The 10,949-nt window shown below is 36.7% G+C and overlaps 2 protein-coding genes across 4 annotated transcripts; one reads left to right on the top strand and one right to left on the bottom strand.

Moving 5' to 3' along the window:
- Nucleotides 1–711: 711 nt before the first annotated feature.
- LOC113358304 (protein PHR1-LIKE 3-like) lies at nucleotides 712–4,536 on the bottom strand. Its single transcript, XM_026601827.1, has 7 exons — nucleotides 4,228–4,536; nucleotides 3,932–4,138; nucleotides 2,486–2,562; nucleotides 2,223–2,277; nucleotides 1,802–1,874; nucleotides 1,641–1,710; nucleotides 712–1,392 (listed from the first exon to the last, which is right to left on the bottom strand). The coding sequence occupies exons 2-7, from the start codon at nucleotides 4,131–4,133 to the stop codon at nucleotides 856–858; spliced, it is 1,014 nt and encodes a 337-aa protein (XP_026457612.1). The 5' UTR covers nucleotides 4,134–4,138; nucleotides 4,228–4,536; the 3' UTR covers nucleotides 712–855.
- Nucleotides 4,537–6,480: 1,944 nt separating this feature from the next.
- LOC113358303 lies at nucleotides 6,481–10,197 on the top strand. 3 transcript variants are annotated; one of them, XR_003364455.1, is made up of 8 exons: nucleotides 6,481–6,783; nucleotides 7,500–7,698; nucleotides 7,879–8,058; nucleotides 8,389–8,483; nucleotides 8,572–8,686; nucleotides 8,791–8,868; nucleotides 8,964–9,104; nucleotides 9,827–10,197. XR_003364455.1 is itself a non-coding variant. In XM_026601825.1 (7 exons), the coding sequence occupies exons 3-7, from the start codon at nucleotides 8,481–8,483 to the stop codon at nucleotides 9,883–9,885; spliced, it is 396 nt and encodes a 131-aa protein (XP_026457610.1). In that variant the 5' UTR covers nucleotides 6,482–6,783; nucleotides 7,500–8,058; nucleotides 8,389–8,480; the 3' UTR covers nucleotides 9,886–10,197. The 3 variants fall into 3 exon arrangements, 1 of the variants encoding a protein (XP_026457610.1); XR_003364456.1 differs by having other exon boundaries at nucleotides 6,482–6,654; nucleotides 6,731–6,783; nucleotides 7,500–8,058; XM_026601825.1 differs by having other exon boundaries at nucleotides 6,482–6,783; nucleotides 7,500–8,058.
- The last annotated feature ends 752 nt before the right edge of the window (nucleotides 10,198–10,949 follow it).

The following is a 10,949-nucleotide window of genomic DNA, read 5'->3' as shown; positions in this document are numbered from 1 at the left end:
TGGAGGAAGTGGTCGGTGGACGGTCGTGGTTGGCGGTGGCGGCGACGAAGGTGGTTGGTGGTGGTGGCGACGGCGGTGGTCAGTGGTGGTGGTGGTTGGCAGCCGCGGCGAAGGTGCTTGGTGGTGGCGGCGACGACGGTGGTGGTGGCGGCGACGACGGTGGTGGTGGCGGCGACGACGGTGGTGGTCGGCGGTAGACGGAGGCAGTAGGCGGTGGTGGTGGGGTCAGTGGTGGTGGCGCGGTGGTGGTGTTGCTGCTAGTGTTGGTGGTGGGTTGTTTGTTGGTGGTGATAATATAATAAAATTGAAAGGTGAGGTTGATTTTTGTTTTTGTTGGGGTGATTTAAACTATTAAAAGGGTAATATAGAGAGATTATGTTAAATGGGGTTTTTGTGAACAATTTGTTTTGTTGGAGTTTTTGTGCATGGATAATGACACCTTTGGGGTTATAACTCACGGCCCGAAATGGGGATGGGAAATAGGTAAAACCTATATACCCAATAGTAGGATATTAATGTATTGGAATATTGCAAAAAAGGAAATAACCGTGTATCATCACCGATGACTTTCTCATATTTGGTACCCTCTCCATTTAACTGGTACCCTTGTTAGCAGCGTTGGAAATAATGGGTTATTAGATGCGAAGTTTGGATGAACTCGCCTGGATGAACTCGCGTTAAGTACTGCGACAAGCTATGAATTCAAATATACAAAGCAAATAAGCATTTTTGCCAATTAGAGCTAAAATATAATGAAAAGCTGAAGCCAGGTACATTCAGCATTTACCGATATAATGAAAAGCTGAAGCCAAGTACATTCAGCATTTACCGAGGATGCAGAATCGTTGGGTGCAACTAAAATGTATTTGAGAGTTTATCAGTTTCAGTACAATTGCCTAACCACAAAGAAGAATATACATCACCACTAATTCCGCAGTTGGTACCATTGATTATTGATCTATTCACCAGACAAGTCATTTTGGTCGTGAAGCTTTTCATCGAAATAGTTGTCATCATCCACCCAACATCTTGCCGTAAGTCATTTTCCCAACTAGGGGATTCCCCAGTTGTGAAGATTGGTCTGGGTCTTTTCTTCGTCGCCACTGGAGATACAGGGCTCCCCGTTGAAGTGAGGCAGCTTTCAACAGTCTCTCCAACCGGACCAGGCTCACTAGACCCTGGTTTTTCTTCCCCTGCAATTTCAGAGAACGTCCGAATTTTTTGGCTGTTGTTTTCAGGGCAGCCACTTGAAGCCTTGATCGCCAATTCTGAGAGCTCTTGATTAGCAGCTTCAAGGCCAAGTGATTCATTCAGAGCTTTGCAGGCTTTCTCGAGTATGGATTGCAGGTATTTGCTTTGTGCCTCAGCTCGCAGATGAAGATGACGCTGGACCTAAAATATGTTCAAACAAAACACCAGATATTTATTGTCATTTTCCTTCATACGAGTTGATTGAAATTAGGGGCAGTTATAAGAATTGCAGGTTGACTAATTGTTTCAGTTACTACTAACGTAAAATATCTTATATTGGCTACATGTTTAAGTAAGTACTAACCACCGAAACCAAAATAGAACACTGGAAACATACAGTCCTTCCATAATCTCGCACATGATAAATGAAAAAAAATGAAGAAACTAACCTCAAGCTGCTCATGCAATCTCCTCTGAACCTCCATATTGACTCGCAAAGCCTCAGTAACCAGGTTGCTTCTGTTCCACATAAAAATTGAAGAATGAATCAGGGGAGGGACAGAGAGAGAATTGACTCGTGCTGTCAATGAGATTATAAATGACAACATACTCGTTCAAATCCTGAGCTGTTGTCCGTGTTGAAGGCGATGAACCTATGTCTTGATTTTCCATAATACCTGAAACTGCAATTCCAGGAATTGCCATGAAATGGTTAAATTAATATTCCGCTCAAAGAGGAACTAGCATACCATTACCAGATGGAAGAAAAAAAAGAACCAACACGCTCTGTAGATGGATGATTAAACTGTCTCCAATGAAAGAAAAACGGGGATAACTAACACAATATTTGATGGGTTCTTTGTCTATAATATAGCCTATTAACTTATAAAGCACTAGTACAAGATCAGGTCTAACATGGTGAACCATGAGAAAAGTTCACATGTCCAGATTCTCTAGCATATTGATAGAGGGGCAAAAGAATATGCTAATGTACAATATTTTGCTCATGATTAAGGGATCAAGATGGATACCAGCTTTTGAGTTGTCACTGAACTCCTTCCCTGCTTGCTTCCCCAGCCTATATTTCTGTAAGAGTACACTGCAGTCAATTTCGGTATATGCACATATCACTATTGAAGGGTACACATCAACAGTAGATGAACATAGGGATGAAAGTGAAAACACAAACATGGTCATGGTTTCTCGTAAGCTTTATGATGTTTAAACAAAGAATACAATTTGAAGATCTATATGCAAGATAACTAGTCAACTAACAATTTGTCAGGAATCAGACCTGAAGATGAGACTTCAAATGATACAGAGTGAGGCCCTTAACACCCATTGTTCTCATGAGGGTTTTCGGTGTTGCTTCTGCAACAAATTTTGGAGAAAGAAATCTGGTTAAAATAAAATAATTAATCTACAGCACTGGTGCAAGGGCACAAATTAAGGCTTTTTCAATCTAAGAAGCAATTGGATACTTGAATGATCGTTGCTCAGTGAGAATTTTGATCTATGGAGCAATCTTTCAATAAATCCTAGTATCTTTTTAACATATATATCTTGAAAGGATGAAGTGTCAAACATAAAAACATGTTTTGCCGTTGAATATGAAACAACCGTAGCAGTCAATTGAAGAGACTGCACTGATGAAATACACAACTGAACACCCACAAAGTTACTGGTCACAAGTTTCAAAGTGAACATGCAAAAAAATAAAAAGAAGCTGAAGACTCACACACACTACCAACAGCATACACTATACCCCACACATGTATAATGGGAAAAAACAAAGAAGAATAACAACGTCATAGCTGCCAAAAATAAAAACGAAATTGCGCCATCTGTGAAACCCGTATATGCAGTTTTGCTTGATGAGCAAATTTTATGAGTTAATCCTTCCAAATGAGAGATGGGGAGCATTATTAGCCATAAACCAACAGTATCTTGCAATGGGATACAAGAGTTGTTGAAAGGCGAAAACCTAACTTATTATTTAATTACTTACTTGAAAATGTAGAATTTCTACTTTGCACGAGTCAAACAAAGCTACATAGTCAGAATTTATATAATCGAATTATGTGATCATCTGCAAACCAATTATTTCGCATTTGATCTGGGTTTTCCCCCCTAAACATCATCTTCGTAAGTACGTATGGGGATCTCATAACTAGACTCGGAAACTGTATGTATAGGTTTCCTCAGCTGAAAACTGCAAATTTTTGTTTTTTTAATGAGGATGACAGGTTACCTTACCTAAGATTTCCAGAGAGGCAATTGCATGTTGATTACCAAAAATTCAATTATATTTAAAAACTAATGCCTACACAGCGCATACAAAAAAAAAACCAAAAAGAAAAAAAGAAATTATTTGAAGGACACCTCTGAAACCATTAGTAGATAAAAACATGGAAAAAGAAAGAATGAATGAACTTAGGTAGTTCTAAATTGACAAGAAGTCATTTTGGACCCTAGAATCTCTATCGCCTCGTGATGACGAAGAAGAAACCCATGAAAATAATGATTCACAAAAGCCTCAAAGAAGTAAATTATTTGTACAAACAAGAATACCAATTTATCCAACAATCATTAGAAGAGGAAATGAGCCCCCTCAAACAAAGCTACTTTATTATTACTACTTTAGAAATGAAAATAAAGCAAACAGATAGAAGACAATGATAAAACCTAATAACAATGCAGTAATATAAGGGTAGAAAATGAAAATATAAATAATACTTACTATCAGGACCACCAAGTTGTGTAACAGCATCAACAAATCTTTCATGAAGTTCAGCAGTCCAACGAAGACGAGGTTTTGGATCAGTAGTAAGAACTAAACAAGCATCAGTAGCATGAATACTATTATGTCCTTCATAAGATCCTTGTAAATCTTCATGTAAACCCATACCAGCTGCTTCAAATGGATTAACCCCAGAATACATTCTTCCTATACAAAATTTCACAAAATGAACAAATAAAAAAACATATTCAAATGAAAAACAAAACAAAACAACTCAAAACCAAAAAAGAACCCACCTTTTGTTTGTTGGGGCACTGTGCCCCAAAAATCTTCAAAACCCAGAAAAGGAAAACAAAAATCAGATCTACAGAAATGAAAGCTTAATGAAAATGGAGAAGGAGAATGAGAGAGAGATAGAATGTAAAAGAAAAATGATGAAATGTCTCTACTCTTCTTCCTCTTCTGTCTCTTCTTCTCTATATGGGTCTTTGAGTGTAAGAGAGACTAGACTATAGAGAGATGGGAGGAGATGAAATGTTAAGTTTTCTGGTTGGCAATTTTTTGATTTTTCTGGGCACTTGTCCTTTTGGAGGGCTTAAAGGCTGAGCAGCCTGAGAGCTCTACTACATTTCTTCTTTTCCTTTAGGGTACTTTTTTATTATTATTTTTTCTTTCTTCAATCAGTTTAACTTTGTATGTAGACTAGCGATGACTTAACGTTGACTGACAGGGAAAGGAAATATCACCTTGGGATTCCCAAGGTATACTCCCCCGTAAAGACCTGGTTAATTTTAAATTTTGTCCTTAGATGACATATATCATTGGGAAATGCTATTCAGTACTTCATTCACATCACTGCTTACCACTCAATTCCACATGTCTCAATCATACTCGTTAAGGCAGTTCAGCTGTGACCCACCCATCCAAAAGTGTTTTTAACTTTCCAAATCTAGGGTCTGGATGTGGGTGAGTGGTGAGTGGTGCTGTAATCAGTGAGTGGAATAGCAATAAGGGAATATTTTTAAAATTGTTATTTAGATTAATTAGTGTTAGTGTGAGAAATATTTATAATTTGATAGCCATCTTTATATTCATTATGTAGTTGTTTTAAAATGATTTTCAATGGTATAAAGTTTATGAATAGTAAAAACTACCATCTGGTCCTAGAAATAGTATACTAGAGTTAGTTTCCTGTTGACCTTGTCAACTGTTTGTTTGGTCCTTTTTTAAAATAAATATATTGTTGTTTGGTCCTAAAAATTATTGTTTTGTTCTATGGTGGACAATACCCACGCGGGGATAATGTCATGAATGATGTAATTGTCTTTTACTAGTGACAGAAATACCTTTTTGGGACCATATATATACATACTCAATTATTAAGAGAGAAGAAAATCATTTTCAGATTTGTTTTCTCTCTCCTCTCTTTTTTTTTTCCTTTCTTTTTGTTTATGAAGATGATGAAGACGACGATGTTGATGATGATGATAAACACGATGACGAAAGTAAATCTTTTTCTTCCGTTTTTTCTAGGTTTTTTGACGATAAAGACGATGATGAACGGTGAAGATTTTTTTTGTTCTTCTTCTCTGCTATTGTTGTTGTTGTTGTTGGAGATGATGAAGATGATGAATTATTTTTAGATCTTTTTATTAGGTGTTCATTCGAAAAAATGAATCCTGATTTTTGTTGTATGTTCATCTTAAAGAATGAATTCTATTTTAGATCTTGAATTATTAGGTATTCGTTCGAAAGAATAAACTCTGTTTTTTTTTTTCATTTTAAAAAATGAAACTCTGTTCTAGGTTTGAATTAGTTTGTTTTTGATAGGTGTTCATTTTGACGAATAAACTCTGATTTATGTGCATAATAATGAACTTTGATTGGTGACGAATGAAATCTGATTTTTTGTTCATAATAATGAATTGTGATTGGGTGTTCACTTGAAAGAATGAACTCTGTTTTCAGACTTGATTTAGTGGTTTTTATTAGGTGTTCATTCGAAAGAATGAACTCTGCTTTTTGTTTATGATAATGAATTTTGTTGTTGTATGTTCATTTTAAGAATGAACTCGAATCTATAAAAAGCATTATTAAACATCTAATAGTTCATCAAACAGAATGAACTGCTACAAGAAAATAAGTAGAAAGATCGGAGTTCATCAGAGAGCATGAACTCAAATAATTATGGAAATAGAAAAGTTACGGAAATTAACACTAAAATAGTATGGAAGTGCATTTTTGTCCATTTTATATTTTCAAATAATTATGGACCAAACATGAAACACTTTTTCCCACTAGACCAAATAATTTTGGGACCACCTAAAAAAGGACCAAACGATAATTTCCCCTTACGAATATCCATGGTATAGTTTGAGAAATAAATCATTTCTAAATTTTACTAGTTATTATCAATGCTTATACAACACGAGGGTTTGGTGTGTCACCCAACGGCCGGGATAACGTATTTGATCGGTTGATCCAATGGCTGCTCTATGCTCAATCCCACGGCAGATGTTTTTCATTCCCTGAATTAAAAGCGGATCATAGAAAACAGACTTCATTGCAAGTGACGCACACCAGAGTGCTCTTAGGTTGGAATTTCTTCGGTTCCGATTCACATCTCTTCATGTTGATGTGATCTTTTCTCTTTAACTTCCTGATTCCATAACGTATCATAAACCCTAGACTCCATTCTCTGTTCGTAGGAATTCCCAATCAAGGTTATCTCCTTATTAATTTGGCCTGCATCTCAAAATTTAAAAAAAAAAACGCTCATCCTTGCATTAATTGGATCAGGTTTATAAAATGGCTAATCCGAATCGAGATGAACATCAGTTCCAATCGAAAGTGTGAGTATTCTTTCCCTAGATTCAATTTTCGGTTTACAACTATTTTTTTTTTTTTTTGGGTTTCGCTCATGCTAAATTGATTGAATTTTCGGTATCCAATCCTGTGAGAGGTTGTGTTGTTGTTATTGGTTTCCCATTCCTGATTTTAATTTTCCAATTTTGTTTTAGAATCGTTCATTAGGTCTGCGTTGTGAAAATCCCTAATTTTATTATTGTTTAGTACCGATCTCCATATTGATTATTTGATTGATTCATTTTCCAATATCCTGCATATGATCAACTGTTCTTATTTCCCATGATTTTACACACTGATTGTGCAGACCGGAATGGGTGAATTTTTAGTTAGTGCAATGACTACCACCCATAATAATGGGTTAAGATAAATTTGTCTATACTTTAAGGGGTTGGTGCATGAGAGAAGAGGAGGTATCTGATGATATGCTTCAGTTTGAATTTCTATGGCTAGAAATTTGAAAACACCACTGTTGGTGACATTTCAGCTTCAGTTGGTTAGGTTTGGTTGGTAATTTTAGTACCCATCTATCATCATAGAAAAACAATTGAATTGACACTTTGATTTTGTGCACTGATTATACACACTTTTAAAAAAAAATACACGTTGTTCATTATTCTAACCGTTTTTGATGTTCTCACTGGAATGGATCTTTGCTATGTATGAATTAGTGTTTGTGATGAATATCGTTTCCACTTTTCAGTTTAGGTATAAAGAACAGACTAAATGGCATCTCAAATCAATATCACACCACAGCAGGTACCATCTTCGGCTACCCAGGACAAGTTGAAGAGTTTACGCTCCCTTGACGAAGGAAAATCAAGTGGCGTTACTGTTCGTGTTACCAGGAAATGGGAAGAATTGGATTTTATGTCCACCAATGACGTTACCTCGACGAACAGGTATTGACCACCCCTTGTTTCTGTAAATTTGCAATACACGACAAGTTGAAGAGTTTACGCTCCCTTGACGAAGGAAAATCAAGTGGCGTTACTGTTCGTGTTACCAAGAAATGGGAAGAATTGGATTTTATGTCCACCAATGACGTTACCAGTGTCGATATGGTTATTGTCGACGAACAGGTATTGACCACCCCTTGTTTCTGTAAATTTGCAATACACGACAAGTTGAAGAGTTTACGCTCCCTTGACGAAGGAAAATCAAGTGGCGTTACTGTTCGTGTTACCAAGAAATGGGAAGAATTGGATTTTATGTCCACCAATGACGTTACCAGTGTCGATATGGTTATTGTCGACGAACAGGTATTGACCACCCCTTGTTTCTGTAAATTTGCAATACACGACTTCAATATTGTTTCCGTAACACCTCCACTGATACAGGGTGATGAGTTACATGCCATCATACCCAAAAATCTTACCTGGAAGTTTGATAAGCAGATTAGAGAGGGTGGCATGTATGTTACGATATACAGTGTAGTTCATTATACAGTTAATATTGGGATGATAGTTACTGAGATTTGTTGCTTAGAGATTTGGAAATACAGTTTGATGCTTTATTATTATCTTAGTTGGTCCACTTAAAAGAGTTAGATTTGCTCCAATTTCCTTATTCGCTACACCCATTTGATGCAGATGTGGTTGGCTTCTTAAAGACCTCACCAACATTCAGGTACTTCAGAGGGCTAGTGGGCAATCCAGCCGAATGCGCGAGATAATGATTGAGAATGGTAGGTATTATCACGTGTTAACATCGCTTAGTTTGTCATCTTACAATCCGTTTGTACGTATATTTAATTTACCGGTTATTTCATGAAGATTGCGCTATGGGGTTCTGCCGCTAATCAGGTTGGGAATGACCCAATTGATTGCGACTCCACTCCATGTCCAGTGTTGGTAGCTGTACGCTCCACTTTTGTGAAAAATTACCAAGGTAACTAACAGTCCAACAAACTTGCGCTGTTCTATATTTTCAATGTTGTTTCCCTTTGCAACTTAAGTAATAAAATATTTAAACCCCTCTTTTTACTGATTCAGGGAAAATCACCCTGTCGTCAACCAATGCGACGAAGATCTACAACAATGTAGACCTGAAATCGTCGAAATGCGTTCAAGGTAGTTAACTAGCTTTTATAGAAGCTCACCTCATTGACCATGTCCTTTCTCTTATTGCCATTAATTATTTTTTTCAACCAATCAAATGTGTGCAGATGCCCTTATGCGCGCCCACCCCGTCATATTACGGTGCCGACTAGGAAAGGCAAGACAGCGATCCATATTTTCGATCCTGACAACAGGAAAACCATATCTGATGCAGGGCATACTACAATTCCAGAAGATTCCGCTTAGAGGTTTGGCTTCCATGGTTTCCTAGTTTCAGTCTTTCTTATTTTTAGGATTCTTTTAGATTTCCTTTCAGTTTTCTGTTTCTTAGTTTAGTTATTCTTCAAGCCTATATAAAGGCTAGATTAAGTCTTGTAAGATCTATCTATTACTCAATCAAATTATTAAACACAAAACTTATCTTTCTCTTCTTGCTTGAATTCTCTTCTCTTCTTGCTTATAGCAATCTAGTATTGCTTTCTTTTACCTTGTTCCACATTAGTTGGTATCAGAGCATTAATATCTCAACTCCTCACAGCATTTCAATGGGATCCATCTTGCCAGGTCCTTTTTTACATCCCAATTCAACATTTCAATGGTTTTAGTTGGTTGTGCATCCCACTTTTAGGCACAGATTTCTACACGTTTCAGATACCTACCAATCCAATGTTATGTAGTTAAAACACTTTTTCATCCATCGAAGCAATTGTTCAGTTTAAGATAATGCAGAGAAATGGTATTGTGGCTGATTTGGTCACGATGATGAGCTTGACAGCTTCATGTTCAGGGATAGAGTGGCCGCAATTAGGAAGTACGATTCGTATTTGCCAAGTTTTTGGATGGAAGTTACATCTGCAATTCTTTGGACGACATCTTTTGAGTTGTTTGTGTATATGTCTAAGCGAAGTATTAATTCAATGTACACATTAAATAACTTGAGTACATGGTATATAATTTGTTGGTTTTGTAGGCAATGGGAAGTGCACTGTAAAGAGGATACAAAGCTCGAGTTGGATACGAATCGAGTGAAATACTTCTTTGGGTAATGCTATGTCTTCCTAAGCAAACTTAAACATGCACTTTCAATCTGCATATGTTTTTAATTCTTAAAAACTAGGAAACTCTAGCTGCACTATTTAGATTAAAACGACATGCAGAGATTATTTATTCACAAGTTCGCTTTCCAAGTGGTCATAAATTAGGTCGCATTTGATGTCAAAGGGATTAAAGCCATTAGCCTATCAAATAAGACTAAAAGGTTCTGTATGAAAAGTACAACTATATCTATAAAAGATCATTCTCAGTCTAATATGAATGTGAGCATACTATTGGATTGCTTTATATAGTCTTCTATACACGTTCAAATTATTTTTTTTCCTTGGTTGCTAACTTGCTATTATTATGAATGGAATATGGCTGATTTGTAAAATCATTATGTGCCGAGTGCGGGAAATGTTATCGACAAAATTGGGTGCCTGCTCTAAGTTAATGTGTTGTTATATGATCGCTATCATTTCTGCGTGTGTAACATCTTCAATGCCCTCCTTTTTCAAGGTATTTTACAATGTTAAAAACCCAATCTAACTTAATTGGACCAGATAATTCTTTTGAGAAACTAGCACACTCAAGTTTATTGCATAGAAGCTTAATAAAGTAGAAAGAAATTGGGTGGGAGGAACTACCGTTCACAGGGATACCAATTTTACTGGGGCTAATACCAAAAAATACCAAACAAATCTGAACAGACCTACACCATTCAGAACGTTCAAATGGCAACCCCTCCTAATCTTGGTGTCCCTCATATATATATAAATCATGACTTTTTTGGACCGAAACAAAAGATAAAGGAACGAGTCCGGCTCTTAGAAATTGTTCAACGACACAGATTAAGACAGTGTGAAATTCCCCGTACCATTACGGCACGGGTCATTCCCTAGTCCATAAGGGTATAACTAGGTCATCTCTCTTTCCTCTTTTGTCATAAGAATTACCTAACTTGAATTAGGTCATCTAATTAGGGATTAAGGGAGTATCAGGTATTGCTTTCCTTTAATTTAAGTTTTTGCTCCAACCTTTATTGCTTTTTGGAGATT

Source organism: Papaver somniferum, chromosome 3 (genome assembly GCF_003573695.1).
Source record: "Papaver somniferum cultivar HN1 chromosome 3, ASM357369v1, whole genome shotgun sequence".
Taxonomy (NCBI): Eukaryota; Viridiplantae; Streptophyta; class Magnoliopsida; order Ranunculales; family Papaveraceae; genus Papaver; species Papaver somniferum.
This window is presented reverse-complemented; position numbering and strand designations above follow the sequence as displayed.